We start from the raw sequence: 23,011 nt of genomic DNA, 5'->3' as shown, positions 1-23,011 counted from the left end.
CATGCTGAGTCCAGGGGCATCGAAGCACATAACCAGGTCCTGATACCGACCATAGGATTGGCCGGGGAGGGGGGAGGAGGAAGATCATCCCTGCAGTCCGTCGGAACCAACCTGGTGTGGGCATGTTTGTGCCACAGCTGGGTGCGCAGGGGCACCCCTGGAGCGCCATACCTGCCATAAAGGAACGGTGGCCGGTGGTCATAATGAGCACCAGATATGTGACCCAGGGAATGAGAAAACCGCTCTTTTTCTGAACGTGTAGGTGCCGCAGCCATTCGGGCATGCAGCGAATCAACGAAAAGGCAAAGGATTCTCCTTCCAGCCCTCCACCGGGGGATGGAGTGGTCTGCTTACCATCTCTAGGTCTGCAGCAGGTCTCCACGTGCCTGGGACGCCCGTCTCAGGGGCGCTTCGAAGCCTTCCTCGGGTTCGGCCGTGAGACAGGTGGCGTCTGCTTCCTGTGGGTGACTCCAAACCGGGGCCGGGCCACGGGGGTGGGCTGTGGCGGAGCCGGTGTTGTTGCAGCAGGAGGATGCCCTTGGCAATGAGCAGATGAGGTGCGAGGTCTTGAACTGCGCCGATGCAGGATGTGCTGAATAGCCTCCGTCTGCTGTTTCACCGCAAAGAACTGCTGTGTCACCGAACAGGCTGACCTGGGAGACAGGGGCATCAAGGAACCATACCTTGTCTGCTTCCCACATCTTGACCAAGTTGAGCCATAGGTGGTGCTCCTGGACCACCAGGGTGGACATCACCTGCCCGAGAGTCCGCGTCGTGACCTTCGTCGCCTGGAGAGCGAGATCGGTCGCCGAGCACAGCTCCTGCATCAATCCCGGGTCAGAACTACCCTCGTGCAGTTCTCTTAGCGCCTTGGCTTGGTACACTTGCAGGGAGAGCCATGGCATGCAGGGCGTAGGCAGCCTGTCCAGCGGCACCGCAGGCCCTAGTCACCAGAGACGATGTAACCCTACAGGCGCAGGACGGGGGTCTTAGGCAGCCCTGCCAGGTGGCGGTGTTTTGCGGGCACTGGTGCACCATAACCGCCTCATCCACCTGGGGAATCGCCGAGTACCCCCTGACAGCCCCACCATCGAGGGTAGTGAGAGTGGAGGAGCTCAGAGACCGGGTCCGGGCAGTGAAAGGTGCCCGCCACGACCTTGTGGGCTCCTCATGCACCTCCGGAAAGAAAGGGACCGGGGCAGGAACCAATCGTCAGGCTGCGAGGGTTCGGGGGGGTTGTAGGGTTCCACTCCAGCCCGACACACGCAGCTGCCCGGGCAAGCATGGCTGCCAGCCGTGCGTCAGGCTGCGACTTGGCGACTGCACCTGAAGGTGGTAGCCCAGTCGAGTTCTCAGCGTCAGACTGGACAGCCCACACTCCGATGCTGCAATTGAGAGCTCATCCACTTCGCGAGCGCCAAAACGAGATTGCGAACTCGCCCTGAGACAAGCCGGTTGTCTCATCCCAGCAAACGAGCGTACTGGGGAATGGGAGGTCCGTGGGGAGTTACCCGGTGGAGTGGCTCCCATTGGGGTCCCCAAATCGCCCCGAGCGCTAACCGACGTGGCCTCAAACCTGTAGGTAGAAGGACTGAGGCGGGGAGCCGCTGGGGTGGTATTTCCCTCTAAGGAAGGAAAAACCATGACCGCAACGTTGCCATGGTCACGCTCTCGCAGTGAGAACATGACCCGCCCACGAACGCTGTCTCCACGTGGGCAGCGCCCAAGCACGTAAGATTGCGATCGTGGCCATCGGAAGCGGAGAGGTAATGACCACAACCAGGAAATACACACAAACGGAGAGGCATCTTTAAAAAGACGCTCTTCGTTAATGGCACTCTTTTAGAAGGGAAAATATACTGTTTCAGTAGGAAGAATATACTCTTTTAACTGCTGAAGCGCCGAGGGCCGTTCTCTGCACTTCACCAGTGCAAGAGGGGGAGAAGCCACTGTAATGCACCATGAATCCAACAGCTTTTTGAGGTGAATGGATCAGCAGAGTAATTCAGCTCTCTGAACACAACCACTCGGCTCCGAAGAGAAAATCTGAATGAGTGGTTGCGATCCAGCTCCTTTTATACCCGTATGTCCGGGGGCGTGGCATGCAAATTCCACCCGCCATTTCCCATTGGCCTTTTTTCAAAATCAGAGGTGTTTGGGGCTCCCAGGAGTGACCCCTAGTGTCACTACATCGACACAACTTCGAGTGAGTGACAGATGGGGAACAGTTAGAGACAGTGCTCAGTGCTACTCACACAAACAATAAACACCATCAGGGTAACACATGTGACATTAAAATAATGCTACATTAACAATTTTTTTTAACTAAATTACATTAAATATAAAACAGAAAACCCCAATGTACGTAACTGATATTAAAAATAAGAAGAAACATAACTATTCCCATAAAATATAATGAAATATTATGGGTCATGCAGGGAATTGTGGAACGCCCAATTATTGTAATTTTAATAATAATTTACTGTAAAAAGTACATTTACTCTCTTGTTAAACATAATATACATTTTTACCATTAATTATACAGGAAAAACATACTTTTTACATCTAAAATTTTTTATTTTTACAACATTTTATTGTAAAACTACTGTATTGTCTTTTAAAATATATTTAAAAAATGTACTGTATATTTTACAGTTAATACTCCTTAATCAATTAATGTTTTTTTTTCATAGCATTTTTACCGTCTTTTACTGTTAAAATTACAGAAATGTTTTACAGGTGTATGCTTTATTATTGTGCTCTCATGTTACTCAGACTCAAAACAAGTTCCAGCATGTCAGGTTGAGTTCTGCCACTGGGTGCTCATTGGGCAAGCATGTATGAGTAAAGAGGCCATTTCTTCTGCTGAACTACTTGGCTGACCTTCACATTGTCTTAACGGGGTTTTGAAAATTCATACACGTTTACAGTTGTAGAAAATGTAATTTGCATAGATTTTGAAGTTCTTCAGAGATCCTGCTGAGTTTGTCAAATGACTCTGGTCTGCCTTTATTCTTTAATTCACTTGGCAAGCAAATAATGTTCATTGAAAGTCTATTTATGGTTTTATGATTTTTTTGAGGTTATATATTATTTCCTCTGTTTAAATATACTGAAATGATGTACATTATCAGTCAATGGTTTGGACAAACTTGGCTGAATTTATGTCTTCCATAATCTTAACTATAAACTATAAATTGTGCCTACATATGAATTTCATGTTTTTTTTTTTTTAAATTACTAACCCAAAAATGAAACATCTGTCATCATTTCTCACCACCATGGCTTTCTTTTTTACGTAGAACACAAAAGGAGATTTTAGGCAGAATGTTCTGTCTCAGTCACCATTCAATCACATTGTTAGGAAAAAGATGCAATATATGTGAATGGTGACTGAAGCTATTAGTCGCTAACATTCCGCCTAACATCTCTTTTTGTGTTCCATGGAAGAAAGAGAGTCATACATGTTTGGAACAACATGAGGATGAGTAAATTATCACATAATTTTCTTTTTTTGGGTGAACTATCCCTTTAATGGAGTACCTGGACCAGATACTGAAGGAAAATCTGTGAAACTAATGTATGGTCACTACATAATTTCCATACTTCCATTTGTGTTTTTTTGTAATTTTGACTTTTATTATTCCAAATGTGGAAAATAGTAATAATAATGAATGAGTGGGTGTACTCTAACCATTGACTAGTAGGGTACCTATGAACTTCTACAACTTCTATTTGCTTTTTAACCTTTCAGATCTTCTTATAAATTAATGAATGTGTTCCCAGAATAAATATATTGCAAAGATATTCCTTCATATATATAGTGGGACCTGCCTCTTCTCTAATACTCCTTCCTCTTTTCCTTTGTGTTGTAGACAACATGGTGGTGTTTTTTATGCGTGTGTGTATGTGTGTATAAATAACCCCTTAAGCAGCCAATAATAGCACAGTAACAAGTGGACTTCTTCAACCTACGTGGCTCACATTTGGCCAGGAAAAGATGAGGGCGTCAGGCCACATTTGCTTTCAGTGCTGGGATTTGCTATTTCAGATTAGTGCCTATTTCTAAACGGGCCTTTTGACCACACCAGAATGACCTAATTTAAAGCAAGGACTTTCTACTGGTCTGAGCCATTTTTAAATGGCTCTTTGCCTGAGGACATAGTTTTGATTTTCATTGTTTCTTGTGAAGTTAAAACATTTTTTAGATTAGGCTTTTAGACTGCAAAATGTGATTCTATATTAAGAACTCCACTGCATGAGTGGTAATTTTAAGTATTTTGTCTTTTGGCCTGAATACAATGGCAACACTTAATTATAATAGTAATCAGTTTTGCACTCCTTGTTTGTCTGACTACAGAAAAACAACTTGGAGCGAGCTCTTGACTGGATATTTACCCACCCAGAGTGTGAGGATGAGAGTGAGGCTATGTCAGACACAGCAGACACAGAGCCAAATGATAACAGCTTCTCAAACGCCAATGCCTACACTGACTCCTCACTGTCTCCAGATCAGGACCCGTCCAGTCCCCGCGTCAGAGACGGACCCGGGCGTAAGTGCTCACTAAATATTAAACTGAACAAACGGGTCAACACATGTTGAAAATTATGCAATTTACACACATTGTTGATTTTTTTCTTCACCCCAGATGTTGTTTTTCCCCTTTCTTTCTCAAATTGAAGGTTATGAGCTGTTTGCCTTCATCAGCCACATGGGAGCATCTACAATGTCGGGTCATTATGTCTGTCATATCAAAAAAGAGGGAAGGTATGCAGATTGTAATATGTGTTATTTCTTGACACATTTTCATTTTGTGGATGTGCTTGAGCCAGTGGCATAACTTGGATCTTACAGGCCCCATTGCAAAGCACCTTTACCGCCTTTGGTGGAGCCATATAGATTTTTTGGGGGGGAGTCCCCCTCAGTCGTTTCATAACCCACGGACATTTACAAGGTCGGCCATCACGAGCCACCTTTCACCCTGGGCCCCAGTGCGTCTGCACACCCTGCACTGCAAGTAGTTATGCCACTGGCTTCAACACAATCATCCACAATCACAGACTGATTGCAGAGAACACCAAAATAAAAATTGTTTTGCAGTTGTCAACAACAAATTGTCATGAAGTATTGGAAAAACAAATGTAATTGGACATACAGTGGCCTCAAAAAGAATTTAGACATTTAAATCACACTATAAAATGTATCAATTTCTTTATAATATCCTCATGCAACCCTGCGTCCACATGAGTGGATGTTGTATTTTGGCTTTGCTATTCGCAACGCATAATTTTAATTCATTTAAACCGACTGAATACTGTTCACTCTACAACACTCTAGACTGTCATTTAAGGGTTAAACTTCTGCCACACCGAGTCAACATTTCCATGAAGCGCTTCTTTGGGCACACAGCCAATAAAAGTGTCTCTGGTAAGAAACCTCTTTAAGTTTTTTCATTGAAACCTGTTTAGGTTTCAACATATCTAGTCTCGTTTGATATGCCGCTTTAAAAAATTCATTCATTTTTTTACATGTCAGCACGCTGATAAACACGATGTCAACATACGTGGATTTTGGAACATTATTCCCTCAAAAGTTGAAAAAACATTAGTTATTTTAAATAATTTTCGACATTAACACATCTGTGGGTAATTTCGCTTCATTTTAATATAAGTTTTGTTAGATTTTATTTTGTTATCACTGTACAATATGGCCTTATTCATTAACATTAGTAAATGCATTCCTATACTGTTTATCCATTGTGCATTTTCACACTGAGAATCAATGGGTTCATCAAAAAGCTGAAGTTTTATATGGAGTTGGGGTGAAAATAAGGTGCATTTCGAACTGTTCTGAGACCAGTGCAGACAGACAGCACATAACTCTCTGTGAAGCCAAGTGCATTCACTCCTAAAATCTGACCAAAGTTCCGTTTCAGGCTGCAGATGATGTTTGGACCACTCAACATGTTTGGCAGACATGGGACAATGATAATCAGTACATAGTCAGATTTTATAATATATCATTTTATTTTAACATTGCAGTTATTGGTTGATGCTGTCCATTACTTTAAATCAGAATTATGCTAATTTCTAATGTAATGTTTTCAACGTCTCAAAAACATGAATAACCAACACTCCTGGAAACATAATAAACAATTTGATGAAAACAATAGGACTTTCTATAGCTTGGTATTATTTAAAATTGGTCCCGCTGTCCACATATGTAGACATCAATTTTTAGGTCGAGATTTATTTATTTTAATTTTTTTGCTTGCTTATTAGATGCTACTAGTTACAAATCAAAAAGGAAAATGCACACAGCAGTCACGCTCATGTCTCAGAAGGTTAAATAACAAAATATGTAATACATAATAAACCAAGAGGCATTTATTTAAATGAAAGATAGCACAAGCACACTTTTCAAGCTGAGAATTTCACAAACAAAGTGAGTTGGTAGAAAACAATAGATATACTTTACTGTTCAGAATGAACACAAAAGGTTTTTGGACACTTACTTGTTGTCAAACTTTGTGGAAAATATCCACAGATAATGTGATAAACTACACCAGGTTACTCTGCTAGAACACCTATGTGAACTTCATACATCCACTAAAATTCACCTTGAGACCAGTTGCTGGAACGTATTTTTAAAAAGGGCTTAGAAGAGTAAAGTTACTCTTGGTAAAAGCTATAGTGACATTTGTTTCCTGATTCCACTTAGTTTGATATTTTTTATCTAATGCAATGTCATTCAGACATTTTTAAGTGTCCAAAAGGGTTTTTGTGGCCAGCCACTCTATATTTCTTCAAGCTCAAACTTAGATTTCTTTTTGACTTCCCTAGATGGCTGATTTACAATGACCACAAAGTGTGTTTGTCAGAGAGGCCTCCTAAAGACTTGGGCTACATGTACTTTTACCGGCGCCTGTCAAGCTGCTAGATCTGGATCTTCATAATATTATGCACTGCCGTTAGGCCAGAGAGTTATGGGACACCACTGACACTGCTGGAAACTACGGGAGCATTTACATCTGTGAGGAGGAGAGAGGAACTCTCAGTTCCTGCCAAGACCTGCACAGACCCTCACACCACAGGAACGGTCAAGCAGGGAAACAAATGATTTCTGTCTGTCTATGTTGTGACTGTTTGTTCGTTTTGTGTCTGCTTTAAAGGTATAGTGGGGTGCGCGCAATTTTAGGTATGCAGATTATTTTCCTAATATATTCTTTTTTCTCCCCAATTTGGAATGCCCAATTCCCAATGCGCTCTAAGTCCTCGTGGTGGCGTAGTGACTAAGTCCATCCGGGTGGCGGAGGACGAATCTCAGTTGCCTCCAAGTCTGAGACCGTCAACCTGCGCATCTTATCACGTGGCTCATTGAGCACGTTGCCGCGGAGACATAGCGCGTGTGGAGGCTTCACGATATTCTCCGCAGCGTCCATGCACAACTCACCACGCGCCCCACCGAGAGTGAACCACATTATAGCGACCACGAGGAGGTTACCCAATGTGAATCTACCCTCCCTAGCAACCGGGCCAATTTGGTCGCTAAGGAAACCTGGCTGGAGTCACTCAGCACGCCCTGGGATTCGAACTCGCGAACTCCAGGGGTGGTAATTTTCCTAATATATTCTCAAATTATTTGTTACATTTCTCTTTTAATACTTTGAGCTCCTGTGCCAGTATTTATCAAGACATACTTCTTTTGAAACTATAATGTGTGCCTGCATTTAAAAGTGTTATTACTGCCATCTCAGTAGAAAGCCGAATGTACATCAGTTTATTTCATGTCCTTTGGGTTACCCAGTTCTTTTACCCAGTACTGAAACAACTTAAAAATCTATTAGAATGGATTTCAGATAGATCTGCCACGAAGTGGCTGAAGGGTGCTATTGATTCATGGCATAAAGTGATTTTCTCACAGAAATTTTACATGCGTATGTTTAGAGTCATGGCCATAAAGAAAGAAGTCATGCACAGAGAGAAATGGTTTCTATGTTTTTTGCAGGCCTGTGTATTGAAATATTGGACTGTGATCCTTGTTAGGTAAGCCTTACATGTTGCTGTTTGATATGTGCTACAGTAGATAGATACTACTAGCATTAGGGATTGATCTTTCAGGTTTTTTCTCCTGGAGCAGAAGTTGGTCTAGTTAACATACCTGTAGGCAGAAGAACTCTGATGTAACTTTCAACTTAAACTTGGAAAAAGTAAAAGTCCAATCCGTTGTTGCAATTTTATGATTGGCATAGCTTAAAGGATATTTCTTTTGAACACTATCATCATTTTCATCTTTTTGGTTCATGTGGGCATGCCCTTTAAGTCTGTGATGGCTTTTAGTCAGTTTGTGATTGCTGACCTGAAAATGCACCAATATCAAATTTTCTTGCAATGTTCAAGTGCTTTGATGATATCCTTAGCAGTTTAAAAACTGGGATCAGTTTGAAGTAGTTTGTTTCATCTTGATTTCAGTCTTAAAGAATGTAATACTGTTTTTATCCGGTACCTAAGCTATATGTAAGGACAAAAAGAACAGAATTATATGCAGTGTTATACAAAGAACTGTCTCAGATAAATGGATGTATTCTTTCTGGAACTCATTGTTACCAAATTCCCCTCAAGCTTTATGACATATCTGACAAACTTGGCTCCACCCACATCAACCTCACACTTACCGATTTGTTATTACTAAACAAAACACTAATGTATACTTGGCAGGTACTCTTTAAAGTGTTATATTACAACATAAGGCTCAGTCTGAAGTTTAGCAGCACTGAATTCATTGTTTTATTACCTCTCAGGCTGAGGTGGGGCCTGCGCATCTCAATTTAGTTCAACTGAATATTGCACATACTGCTGTAGACTGCACCCTGTTATTTTTCTTTAAATTGTGCACTTTCTGTTAAGTTGGGAGTTCAGGTGTCTTCACAGGGCCTTTTCCATTTACATTTTTTGTCCATTTGTCTTTCAGTTTTTTTCATTTGCTTATCCATACAAGGCTTCTTAAAGGGTTCCCTCTCGCTCTTGTTCTCTCCCTTTTTTTCTCTCACTTGATTGAATGAATTTTTGTACCCATCTCCACTCTCTCCTTTCTGTCTCTCTTGTCTTTATATTGTGTTTGAAAGTGGATGCATTTACCCCATCTTTCTCAAATATATTATCAGTATGTGCACTAAAAGGTTAGTCAGTTGACATTTTGCAATATATTATTGATCTTTAGTGGGTTCTGTTTTTCATGGAACTGAAGGTCAAGTGGTACATTTTTATTGTTAAGCTCTTTTTTGAAAAAAAAAAAAAAAAAAAAAAGTGTGCCAATTATGTAGTTACTATACAAACTTGCCAACTTCTTTGTTATAAGTTGTTTTTTAATGGATTTTCCTATCCATACATTATATTGTTTGGAACACACAATCATGGCTAATGTGGGATTCCTCATTCTAAAATCTGTTCAATCATACTTTTGACTCATAATGTTTGTATTGTTCAATAAAGTCCACAGTTGTTAATGTGTGCCACTGTTATGTTCGGTAACATCTGCATAGAGACAAATTGAAAACAGAATATTTTTCATTTCCTTCAGAGTCCCTGAAAAAATGTAGAAAAACAAACAGGCATATAAAGTCTATTACAATATTTTATTTCAAAAGATAACTTTTTTTGACATGTTCAAATATTGAGCCAGAGTTAATAAAGCCTTTGGCAAACATTCAGAAAGTTTGCATGTATAAAATCAGAAACACAGTTCTGATTGATGCATAACATATAACTGGCTGTTACTCGAGTCTCAGATTCATGGTGTGAATTATGAAGGCTTTAGTAAATCTGGCTATTGCAAGAGTGGTAATATAAGTGACTAAAAAGAATGTCTTGTTCAGATTACCCACTGCATTGCAAAAAAACTGCTTGTTATTTCTATATTTTACGGTTATATGCTATTCTACCGATCAGTATTTATTTTGAATTGCAAAATAATTTGATAACAGAGATATATGTCATAGAAATGAAGGGTATAGATTAAAATAGGCATTTCAAGTTCATGCATATAAATAATTCTACAGCATTCAAAAATAAGTATTTTCGGCATGCAGTCCTCTCATATCAGGAGTACTTCTGGAGCATGAATTAATCTAGACAGTCACACCTGAGATTGTACAGTTCTAGAAAAGGGAAGGTTTGGCCTCAGGCATGATATAATCTATAATCTAGCATTCATCTACAATGCACAAGCCTGTCCTAACTGTATCATTGAGCATATATTGGGCTTTCCAAATAATTTTGGACACAGAATACTAAAATAAATACATAGAACAGTTATTAAATAAATATATAAAATAAATAAATAACACTTGAATGAATGAATGAATGAATGTTACATTTATATAGCGCTTTTCTGACACTACACTCAAAGCGCTTTACACAGTGAACAGGGGATTCTCCTCAACCACCACCACTTGATAATAGGTGCTTGAATGGCTTTACATACTTTTTCATTTATCATTGCTTAAAATTAATTCTTCAACTTTGTGTAGGAATAATGAAAATAGCTTCAAAGTTCAGCTGGAACACTGACTTTTTTAAATAAGATACATAATCAATACTTAAAATAAAAGAAGACCATCTACAGATTTTGAATGTTTTGTAAATCACATTTTGAGAAGCAGTTGACAAAGCAAGTAAAACTTTCTGGTGTCTACGTTCTTTGTCTTCTGTTTTCGGCTGAATGAGGATAGAAACATCTATCTAGGTTTGCATAGCATTTAAAAATCAATAACTTCTATGTACTTTTCTTTAAGCATGTACAGTGTGCAACATTAAGCACTTGCGTGTCCACAAAAACGAGCAAAATTAAAGGGATAGTTCACTTAAGAATGACAATTCTCTCATTATTTACTCGCCGTCATGCAATCCCAGATGTGCATGACTTTCTTCTGTTGAACACAAATTAAGATTTTTAGAAAAATTTTACAGCTCTGTAGGTCCATACAATGCAAGTGAATGGTGGCCAGAACTTTGAAGCTACAAAAAGCACATAAAGGCAGCATAAAAGTAATCTATATGGATTGAATCATACAGTGGTTCAATCCATGTTGTCTTAAGCAATATGATAGGAGTGGGTGAGAAACAGATCAACATTTAAGTTCTTATTTCCTATAAACGATCCTCCCTGCCCAGTAGGTGGCAATATACACAAAGAATGTGAATCGCCAAAAACAAAAGAAGAATGTGAAAGTGGAGATTTATAGTAAAAAAAGGACTTTATATGCTTTTTGGACCTTCAAAGTTATGGCCACCAATCACTTGCATTGTATGGACTTAAAGAGCTGAGATATTTTTCTAAAAATCTTTGTTTGTGTCCAGCAAAAGAAAGAAAGTCACACACATCTGGGATGGGATGTGTGTGTGAAAATTATGAGAGAATTTTCATTCTCGGGTGAACTATCCCTATAAAACTCATAAAAGCTGAACATCAACCACTATAAACTTATGTGAGTAACATGAAGTGCTTTTTCACCAACAGCCTGAGCAAGGTAAGGAATGACACCATTAGCATTTCCACTTAAGTACGGTCAAAGACTATTTTGCCCAAGATGGTCCAAAAATGAATGGGGGAAATTGGAACAGCCAGTGAGTGCTTCCAATTTCTTAAATTGTGCATCCTTGTCAGAGCCCTTCTATCAAGAAGAGCTTACAAGGTTAGCAACAAAATGAATAACGCAGTGGTCCCACAGACATATGGGCGGTACACTGGCGAGGAGTCAGTAGGCCATTTATTTTTAATTGATGTCTATAGAGGAGATGTTTCGGTGTGCTGAATAAACTGCTTTTGTGAGGAAACAGCTCATCACTTAATGAACTGCCTGCCTATCCTTCAACATGTTTTACACTAAGCTATCCTTTTGGAATGAACTATGTGTTGAGTTTACTACGATAAAATTGCTGTTTTATAAGACAAGACACGGATAATTTTGCGACAGGTTGGTTTCAGTTTACGGCTCTCCCTATTCATTTGTATGGTATCTGCAAACGGTGTCTTACTGTCGTAAACGCTAGTTGACCATTACGCCTTCTCCTATGGTAAAAACGCGGACGTTGTTCTCTCAATAAATAAAAGAATCTCTGTCCTCGCTTCTCCGTCCTCAAGCCCGTGACCCAGAAATGGATCAAAGTCTGCCATCATGAAGGACGTATCAATTTTCAGAATGCACCATGAGGAGGTGAGGACAGAGGATGGAGGAAGCTTCCCGAGAATGCTTGAGCGAGGAAGCACAGGACAAGAGCATCCTATATAGAGGACTTTTTGGTCAATGCACTTTTTGTCGATGCACGCATAAATTCTCCTCTCCCTTCACATCTGACACAACAGTTTTAATTCATGTTTCACCTTTGTGGTTTAAATAAACCGTAATTCTTGAATTATAAGGATTTATTATGAATATATATATATATATATATATATATATATATATATATATATATATATATATATATATATATATATATATTATCCCCTTTTCTCCCAATTTGGAATGCCCAATTCCCACTACTTAGTAGGTCCTCGTGGTGGCGCGGTTACTCACCTCAATCCGGGTGGCGGAGGACAAGTCTCAGTCGCCTCCGCTTCTGAGACAGTCAATCCGTGCATCTAATAACGTGGCTCGCTGGGCATGACACTGCGGAGACTCACAGCATGTGGAGGTTTATGCTACTCTCCGCGATCCACGCACAATTTACCACGCGCCCCACTGAGAGCGAGAACCACTAATTGCGACCACGAGGAGGTTACCCCATGTGACTCTACCCTCCCTAGCAACTGGGCCAATTTGGTTGCTTAAGAGACCTGGCTGGAGTCACTCACCACACCCTGGATTCAAACTCATGACTCCAGGGGTGGTAGTCAGCATCAGTACTCACTGAGCTACCCAGGCCCCCTTATTATTAATATATTAATAAATTAAGTTTCAACAGGATATTGGCAAGTGCTCCGATATGTCTGCATACAGGAAGTGTGACACAAATTTCATCATCAGCAGAGTGCTCGAGCTCAGAATAAGTGCGGCCCGATTTTTCTAACCGCACATACTCTGAATGTGCAGAATGCACATGGGCCTGGAATTATTTGGTATAATTAGTGGGTCCACAATGTGGCAGTTCTCACAATTAAGCCGTTGCTTTCATGAAGAAGTGCTAGAAAATGTAATACCGCTTAACATCAGGACAAAAAGGTGGAAACAACAACAACAGTGGATGTGCAAGTCAAAAGCACATGTGTGAGGAAGTCAGGAGATACCAGCATTTGTATAACTCGAGTTATACAATATAATATGAATATAAAGACATTTTTATGGGTCTAAACTCCTAAAGAGAAATAGACCAGTATCTAATAGCAGTTATAGCGCGCATGCTCCAATGAAGTATACTTTGAAAGGCTAGCATTCGACTGTATGCAGACGCTAAGCGTTCACGTCAAAACCGAAGTATACTTTGGGCTTTAGCTAACTGTGCTCAACTGTGCTGGTGGAATGGTTTTAGTAAACTGTACATGGTGACTCACTCACGATTGCCAAGGTATCTCAGTTGTTTATAGGTAGCTGGCCAAGTTCGTTATTAATATTTGGTGAAGTTGATATAATTATCTTCATGATTTTATAATGATAGTTTTTACTAGTATGCCAGTATGGTACATTATTTTTCTACACACCTTTTTCGTCAGGAGGTAGATTGCTAGCTAGCTCATAACTCATAATATATCAATATATTACTCATATAATATTGTCAATAAATGTCCTTTTAGGAACTTTTACCTTTCAGCATGTTTATGTCCGGTGACATACACAACCTTGTAAAAAAACAAAACAACAACAAAAAAAATTATAATATGTGATCATCTCCCAAAGCGCACTCGCTCCAATGTTTACCTCTCATGCCGTCGCCAACTGACATATTTGTTACGTGGATTCCTGATTTCACAGCACCACAGTGAAAAATAAAACCGTAATTGTGCCGACTGGCCCGGAACAGCACGGTTTTGCAACGAGAAGCGTTCGGCACGATGGTGGAAAAGTGCCTATTGAATGTATTTGAGTATAAAATATGACGCTGCACTCTGAAAAACTAAAATTGAAAGGGTTTGGCTTACAGTTTGGGCAGTTTTCTTTCAAAACAGAGACACTTTTTATCTGGTGAAATCCAGGCAGTAAATTCAGGCAAAAGGGGCAGTAAATCAGAATTCCCTGCATCATGTGTGTCTCTAGTAAAATAATCAATATAACATTTTTTAAGAAACGGTTTGTTTCAGAAAAAGATCTTGATGGAATATAGATTTTTGTTCAGTTATATCAGGAGGTCAAAATATGGCAAGGAATGGCTCCTATCTGATATCATACTAACATGCTAACTAATAACATCTCTATTTTTATATTATATCTCACATGCAGGATAAGTAAGGCTTTGTAATCTGGTCTGCAAGCTCCAAGAAATAAAGGGATGATGCAGCAAAGATCAGGTGTGGAGTGTCCAGGGTTTGACTAGTGCCACCCAAAATACTTCTTCAGTATCTTCTAAAATAGCCCCACCATCTTCACCGTCTCAAATAAAGAGTGCAATTGAATAGATGTATGAAGTACATTTCTAATCAAGTCATTATTGATTGAGGAAGTCATCTGAGAATTCAAACAATGTTTTTCTTGCACATGGTTTCCTCTAGTAAATTGTGGAATTGACAATTTCAGAGACTAATCACGTTTTCCACTGGCTCCCACTGGTTAAATTGCAGGTCTAGCAGATATTTTCTCTAAGGCATACTCATAAAATCTTCACCCAGCATTGTGCTCTTTAGTGAACTCATAAACTGCAGTGCAAATCCATTAAAATAGTATCATCCAGCACTCACAGTTCTCTGGAATGTAAAGGTGCTCTGTGGAGAAGAAAGTTATTTGTCTGTTCCATGTTTTGGCTTTTCGTCAAAGTTCTTCTCTTAAAGGACTTTGGATTTTTCACCATGTTTAAAGAGTTTGCTTGCTCACATATCCAGGTTAAAAGCTCTCATGAGTAAGTCCAGGTCCCCTATGTTGGCAGCCTGAAAAAGCTCAGGCTGGTCCAGCATGGACAGTGCTATGCGCAGGGCTGCCCAGATGTTTCCAGACATGACCTGGTGTGAAAACTGCCGACTCCTGCTCTTTCTCTGCAGACCCAGAGCTGTCAGGAAGTTACTGGCTGCCTCCCTGCAGAAAAAACAAGACAGAAGTTCTTTTCTTTCACAGGTCACACATGAATGATTAAATGAATAAAACAAGAAATGAATGTTTTATTACTGTATGTTGCACTTATTCAGACAGTAACTCTGGACCATATAGGATTCATATTTGAATGGAAAGTTGGGTATGATGTATTTTACATAAGTGGCTCTCCACTGCTTTTGCTTCAGGGCCCCGATTTTACATTGGACATAAGGTGGCGTCCCAATCCAATACCAAAGCTGTTAATCACAAAAAAGTAAACAAAAATGTCTTTACAAATCATACATTGAAATTTATTAATGTTACCATGTATATTACAAATAGGCTTGGGATCGATGCCTTTTTCAAGCATCGATAATCTGAAGATTTTCCAGATGATTATCTATATATATATATATAAATCGGGATTTTTAAAAATATATTAATAGGGCTGGTCGCTGCACAATAGTCTTTGTCTTTTCAAACATATTTCTCAACACAACTTTGGTAAAGTTTGAGCGGCAGGGTAAATTATACGGGGTCACACACCAGACGTGTCTGCCGGACGACATGGCGCGTTCTAAAATTCGAAACAATTCTTTTCTATTAAGGCACACACACCGACATCGCTGATCACCGTCTCTGGAGGCTGCTCAAGATTCTGCAATGCCTCTGAGCTCAACTCGCATAATTTTCCATTAAAGGGATAGTTCACCATTCAGTCATTGTTTACTCACCACTGTGTTGTTAGAACCCCATATGACTTTGTTTCTTTTTCTTTACACAAAGGGAGAAATTGTGAATTGTTTTTGTTTTCAGTGATGTCATACAATGACAGTTTATGGTGACCACCTCTTAAAGCTTCAAAAGGACAGAAAAGTATAATTCAGAAGTCTAATAAATTATTCCATGAGACTCATGATTATTATGAAAGCATACGATAAGGTTTGGTGTGAAACAAACCGAAATATAATGTATTATTTAGTAAAATATGTTCACTGACTGTTGATGTCCTGTTCATGAGTCTGCACATGAGAGCAACAGTAGTTATGCAGCATGCGTGAGATGGGATGTTCAAGAAAAACTCAGTTTGTTTAGCTTCAACAGGACCACCAGCAAATTTAACAACAGAAAACACAACATAGCTGTACACAAACCAGAGAACAGAACTTACAAACATGTCTGAAGAGTTTGTAGTGGAAGAATAGATGCATTTCCATGTCCAGCCCTATTTGTTTCAAACAGAGTCCTCCATTAAACAGAGAGATGGGGCTGTTAGCTACAGTCATATCGTGTCCTACTCAGACACCAAACGAAACACAATAAAAGTTATCTTTTATATGTTAATCAGAATTTTCTGTCCTAAGCAGCCGCGACGAGCAAAAGGACATTCTGTCGATCACTTGGTTTCTATATTTGGCGTCACGCCCGGTAACCCTGTCCGCTATGAACTGGCACCTGTCCAAAATGCGATGCAGCGTGTGAGTGTGAAGTGATTGTCTGTGTTCCGCCTAGAATAAGGTATAATGTGCGAGAAATGGCAGCAGGTGAGCAATTCTTGAGCAGGGTCTCAAAAAGCTATGTTGTGTTTTCTGTTGTTAATATCGTTGGTGGTTCTGTTGAAGCGAAACAAAACGAGTTTTCACTTGAATGCCCCATCTCACGCATGCTGCGTAACTATTGTTGCTCTAGTGCAAAGAGCTCGTGTGCAAACTCATGAACGATCACAGGAGACCAACGGGTAGTGAATTTAATTTACTAAATAATACATTCGATTTCGGTTTGTTTTCGACCAAACCTTATCATATGCTTTCATAACAATCATGAGTCTCATGGAATAAATTATTAGACTTCTGAATTATACTTTTGTGTCCTTTTGAAGCTTTAAGAGGTGGTCACCATAAACTGCCATTGTATGACATCACTGATAATATTTTTTTTTTTTTTCACAATTTCTCCCTTTGTGTAAAGAAAAAGAAAAAAAGTCATATGGGGTTCTAACAACACATGGGTGAGTAAAAAAATGACTGAATTTTCATTTTTGGGCGAAATAATCCTTAAAATTCGACCCAACTCATTATCAAAAGACATAGATTTTTTACTCTAGCCATCCCATCACTGGATGATATATTGGGTACATGTACTGTATCTTTCATATAGCCTACACAATGTATTTTCAGTTACAAGTAAATTTTTTTGTGGTTTGACAGCTTGAATGAAATGTCTTCAAAGCTACATACAGAGAAATTGCATAATAATTTCTAATCACTCAGTTTGCACAGTTAAACTAGTTTCATACACTAACCTGCAAACTCATCAAAGTCACTCTGGTTCATTCTTGAACTACAAAAACCTTTGTAGCTTTTGTGTGTATGCGTCCGGTGCAAGGAGTTCTAAAATACCGGTCCTGTGTTGTGATACCTGTACCTTGCAACCTGCTTCAGTAAATGTTATATCACCCACTTGTGGTCTCCCAATGCAATGAGACTTCCAATGGAATGTTCTGGGTTCGATACAAGTTAAAGGTGCACTCAGTAACTTTTGTCTTTGCGTCATCTTGGACTTACACTGACACCTAGTGGCTTGGACGCAGCATAATTTAAAATCAATGGTTTTCAGTTTCAGATGCCATTGTAGAAATTAAGTATTCCAGTCAGCCATGATTACTTTCATCAATGAGTGAAAGTGTCAAAAAACAGGACGGTTACTGAGATTAGGTGAGTAGTATTCGGCTGGTCATGTGATTCAAACATGGCAGCCCCCATGTGCGGACCCTCTCCATGTAGAATAAAACAGGTTTTATAAGGTTACTGATATGACTGGAGTCTTCATTTTAATTTGAGTGGTCATGATTTCCTACATACACTGGCAGCCAAAAGTTTGGAATAATGTACAGATTTTGCTGTTTCGGAAGGAAATTGGTACTTTAATTCACCAAAGTGGCATTCAACTGATCACAAAGTATAGTCAGGACATTACTGATGTAAAAAACAGCACCATTACTATTTGAAAAAAGTAATTTTTGATCAAATCTAGACAGGCCCCATTTTCAGCAGCCATCACTCCAACACCTTATCCTTGAGTAATCATGCTAAATTGCTAATTTGGTACCTGAAAATCACTTGCCATTATATCAAACACAGTTGAAAGCTATTTGGTTCGTTAAATGAAGCTTAACATTGTCTTTGTGTTTGTTTTTGAGTTGTCACAGTATGCAATAGACTGGCATGTCTTAAGGTCAATAATAGGTCAAAAATGGCAAAAAAGAAAAAGCTTTCTCTAGAAACTTGTCAGTCAATCATTGTTTTGAGGCTATACAATGCAATACAATGCTTGAAATTGCCAAAAAAACTGAAGATTTCATACAAAGGTGTACACTACAGTCTTCAAAGACAAAGGACAACTGGCTCTAACAAGGACAGAAAGAGATATGGAAGCCCAGATGTACAACTAAACAAGAGGATAAGTACATCAGAGTCTCTAGTTTGAGAAATAGACGCATCACATGTCCTCAGCTGACAGCTTCATTGAATTCTACCCGCTCAACACCAGTTTCATGTACAACAGTAAAGAGAAGACTCAGGTGTGCAGGCCTTATGGGAAGAATTGCAAAGAAAAAGCCACTTTTGAAACAGAAAAATAAAAATAAAAGGTTAGAGTGGGCAAAGAAACACAGACATTGGACAACAGATAATTGGAAAAGAGTGTTATGGATCTTAACCACATTGAGCTTTTGTGGGATCAGCTAGACTGCATGAGAAGTGCCCGACAAGACAGCCACATCTATGGCAAGTGCTACAGGAAGTGTGGGGTGAAATGTCACCCGAGTATCTGTACAAACTGACAGCTGGAATGCCAAGGATCTGCAAAGCTGTCATTTCTGCATGTGTAGGATTTTTTTGATGAGAACTCTTTGAAGTAGTTTAAGTAGTTCTGAATTTTTTTTTTCAAATTGTAATAGTAATTTTTCATGTTATTAATGTCCTGACTATACATTGTGATCAGTTGAATGCCACTTTGGTGAATAAAAGTACCAATTTCTTTCCATAAGAGCAAAATCTTTACATTATTCCAAACTTTTCGCCACCAGTGTATATTGCAAAATTACAATTCATGTCTTTAGGAGTTCAACTTTTTTAATGAGGAAACAACACCTGAGTGCACCTTTAAGTTAAATCGACAGCATTTGTGGCATAATGTTGATTACCGCAAAAATGTATTTCTTCTCGTTCCTCCTTTTCTTTAAAAAAAGAAAAAATCGAGGTTACAGTGAGTCACTTACAATGGAAGTGAATGGGGACAATATTTGGAGGGTTTAAACACGGAAATGTGAAGCTTATAATTTTATTAAAGCACTTGCATTAATTCTACTGTAAAATTTGTATATTATTTGTGCTGCAAAGTTTTTAAATTGTAATTTTTACAGTCGTTGGGCGTTTTCCAAACTGCATTTATGCACCTTTGAAGGGCACTTCGGGAAGGGGACGCCACTCGAAAGTGTCGTGTATTTTGTTGATTCTTGTATTTCATGTCTTTTATTTAGAAAATTCTAGTTCCTGTTTCATGTCATGTGGTTCCCTTACATGTGATTTCATGTTTTCCCTCCATGTTCATGTGTCTTGTTTTCATTGGTTGATTGTCTTGTTATTTTGTTTAGAGTTCTGTTTGTTTAATGGTTTGTTCTCCCATGTCCATGTATTTATACCCTCATGTTTTCCATTGTCCTTTGTCAAGTACTGTAGATGTGATTGGTAATGTTGTCACGTGTTCATGTTAAGTCAAGTTTATGTCAAGTTTTAAGCCATGTCAAGTTCATGTTTATGTTTCATTCATGTTTATAGTTAGGGTTTTGGTTTTCACATTTATTAATAAATTGCACTTGGGTTCTTCATTTCATCGTCTTTGTCATTGCCAGCGCCAGCAACAACATTGGAAAAGGTTGTTCCAAACAAAAGTAAAAAGCTAATTATTTCACAAAGGGTCCTTTCACAAGACTTTTAGTGAAGGCTACATTTAAACTGTGATGCCATGCTACTTTCAGAGTGCCACATCAAGAGCTCTGTCTCTCGTACTGAGTAGGGCATAGGGATGATCACTTTCGATTGGACTTCACCCATTTTTGGGTTTGCTGACAATACGTTGTCATGGTAACGAAGTTGTAAAATTGGCTATAACTTTACACAGAAAAAGTTTATAACTGATTTTATCACACTAAAATCATGTTTACATATCCATTGACTTGTGGTTATACTTTTGAAAAAGTGAATATTTTAATGTAAAAAAAAATTAGGCCCCCATTCACAGGGTTGTGAGGGTTACTTTTGAAATGTATTCCACTACAGATTACAGAATACATGCTGTAAAATGTCATTTGTAACGTATTCCGTTAGATTACTCAATGTCAGTAACGTATTCTAAATACTTTGGATTACTTCAGCACTGGTAGATTTTTTTTTTTTTCACTTGTTTTGACTATAACATTTCTACCAGTACAGTAAGTCAAAATACACATGTTAAAAATACATTCTCTGAAAAACCTAAATATCTTATGCAGTGTTGTTTCTAAAACAAGATAAATCAAATGTCTCAAAAATATCAATAAAATAACATATTGATAATCGTCATGGTTACTGGTGTAACCTCCGTTCCCTGATGGAGGGAACGAGACGTTGGTGTCGATGTAGTGACACTAGGGGTCACTCTTGGGAGCCCGAGACACCTCTGGTCTTTGATAAAAGGCCAATGAAAATTGGCGAGTGGTATTTGCATGCCACTCCCCCGAACATACGGGTATAAAAGGAGCTGGTATGCAACCACTCATTCAGGTTTTACGCTGAGGAGCCGATATAAGGTCCGGCCATTTCAGCGGGTAGTTCAGCGTTGTGGCAGGAGGGACCAACGTCTCGTTCCCTCCATCAGGGAACGGAGGTTACACCAGTAACCATGACGTTCCCTATCTGTCACTCACTCGACGTTGGTGTCGATGTAGTGACACTAGGGGTCCCTATACAAAACGCCACAAGGCTGAACTGTGTTACGTAAACTGGCGGTGTGTGGTGGGCAGACTTGCTGTGTGCCTCATAGCCAGCACACCAGGTCGACACGTAACCTCCCCCAACACAGTTATGAGTGTCGAACGGCCCTTTTTGGGGACAAGTCGACTACCCAGAGATAGAGACAGGCTTAACCCAGTCATGGCCTCTTTCCCCTTCTCTTTTTCCACTCCCTAAAAAAGAAGGGGGATTATCCGACTGGGCCGCCAGGTCTAGTCGGGGGGTGTCCCTCCCAAGGGGAGGACACCGCGGAGACCACACCTCGCCCCAAGAGAGGGGGGATATTTAAGTGGAAGAATACATCACATGGTCTTTCCAACCATGTGGAGAGCCTTCAAGGTAGATCCTACCCAATGGGGGAGGAGTTACTACAACATGGAGACTGAGGGGCTCTGCCCAAGGAAGACGCAGTTTGCCAGTAGGGAAACGAACTAGCGGAAGATATAGATCGCATGGGGTTAGCCTTACAGGGAACCGCCACATGCGGAGCACCTACCCCAGAACCGGGCTCTTAGTTAGCGCGTGTACTGGGCCGGCAGCGAGTCTCTCCGAAAACTCGACTGCCACAGGGCTCGGAGGAAGTCAACCAGGGAACAACCTTTGTGAACACAACTGGGAATTAACAGCGCACGTCTTCAGCTCAAAAGGAGGTGGAAGGCGCTATGTGCAAACGATACACCCGGCCGGCTATCCCGGGCTTATCCGCTTGTGTTGCGTGCCACTACCTGGGACGAAACCGGTTCCACCCGGAGGTTGTAGAACCTTGCAAAGGTGTTGGGTGTTGCCCAGCCCGCTGCTCTGCAATGTCTGTTAGAGAGGCACCTCTGGCCAGGGCCCAAGAAGCCGCTACACCACGAGTAGAATGGGCTCGTAGCCCTACCGGGGGCGGCATGTTTTGGGCGAGACATGCCATAGTTATGGCGTCAATGAGCCAGTGGGCGATCCTCTGCTTGGAGACAGCGCTTCCTTTCCGCTGTGCACCGAAGCAGACAAAGAGCTGCTCAGAGAGTCTAAAGCTCTGCGTGCGATCCAAATAGATGCGCAAAGCGCGCACCGGACACAGCAACGCCAGGGCTGGGTCTGCCTCCTCCTGGGGCAGCGCTTGCAGTTTCACCACCTGGTCTCTAAAAGGAGTGGTGGGAACCTTGGGCACATAGCCCGGTCGGGGGTCTCAGGATCACGTGAGAATAGCCCGGACCGAACTCCAGGCACGTTTCGCTGACAGAGAATGCTTGCAGGTCACCTACCCTCTTGATGGAAGTGAGCGCAGTCAGGAGGGCAGTCTTCAAGGAGAGTGCCTTAAGCCCGGCTGACTGCAAAACTCAAAGGGGGCTCTCTGTAGACCCTGAAAAACTACAGAGGTCCGATGAGGGAACAAGGCGTGGCCTGGAGGGATTCAGCCTCCTGGCGCCTCTTAGGAACCTGATGATCAGATCATGCTTCCCTAAGGACTCACCGTCGACTGCGTCATGGTGTGCTGCTATGGCAGCAACGTACACCTTCAAGGTGGAAGGGGACAGCCTCCCTTCCAACCTCTCTTGCAGGAAGGAAAGCACTGATCTGACTGCACACCTCTGGGGGTCTTCCTGATGGGAAGAACACCACTTAGCAAACAGACACCACTTAAAGGCATACAGGCGCCTCGTAGAGGGAGCCCTAGCCTGAGTGAATGTGTCTACCACCGCAGGTGGGAGACAGCTTAGGTCTTCCGCGTCCCGTCCAGGGGCCAGACATGGAGATTCC

The 23,011-nt window shown here is 40.7% G+C and overlaps 2 protein-coding genes across 5 annotated transcripts in view; one reads left to right on the top strand and one right to left on the bottom strand.

Annotated features, from left to right (window-relative positions):
- The window catches only part of LOC127445614 (ubiquitin carboxyl-terminal hydrolase 13-like), a 38,361-nt gene extending 28,852 nt beyond the window's left edge, over window positions 1–9,509 (top strand). Inside the window, exons 19-21 of the mRNA XM_051705790.1 lie at window positions 4,361–4,553; window positions 4,684–4,768; window positions 6,844–9,509. Of these exons, the coding sequence (XP_051561750.1) occupies window positions 4,361–4,553; window positions 4,684–4,768; window positions 6,844–6,940 (375 nt within the window). The 3' untranslated portion in view covers window positions 6,941–9,509. The remainder of the gene's footprint in view (window positions 1–4,360; window positions 4,554–4,683; window positions 4,769–6,843) is intronic.
- Window positions 9,510–12,475: 2,966 nt separating this feature from the next.
- Window positions 12,476–23,011, bottom strand: part of LOC127445616 (PEX5-related protein-like) — a 164,463-nt gene continuing 153,927 nt past the window's right edge. For all 4 annotated transcript variants that reach the window (XM_051705792.1, XM_051705794.1, XM_051705793.1 and 1 more), the window contains one exon: window positions 12,476–15,221. In XM_051705792.1, coding sequence (XP_051561752.1) covers window positions 15,020–15,221 — 202 coding nt within the window. In that variant the 3' untranslated portion in view covers window positions 12,476–15,019. The remainder of the gene's footprint in view (window positions 15,222–23,011) is intronic.

Source organism: Myxocyprinus asiaticus, chromosome 9 (genome assembly GCF_019703515.2).
Source record: "Myxocyprinus asiaticus isolate MX2 ecotype Aquarium Trade chromosome 9, UBuf_Myxa_2, whole genome shotgun sequence".
Classification (NCBI taxonomy): domain Eukaryota; kingdom Metazoa; phylum Chordata; class Actinopteri; order Cypriniformes; family Catostomidae; genus Myxocyprinus; species Myxocyprinus asiaticus.
This window is presented reverse-complemented; position numbering and strand designations above follow the sequence as displayed.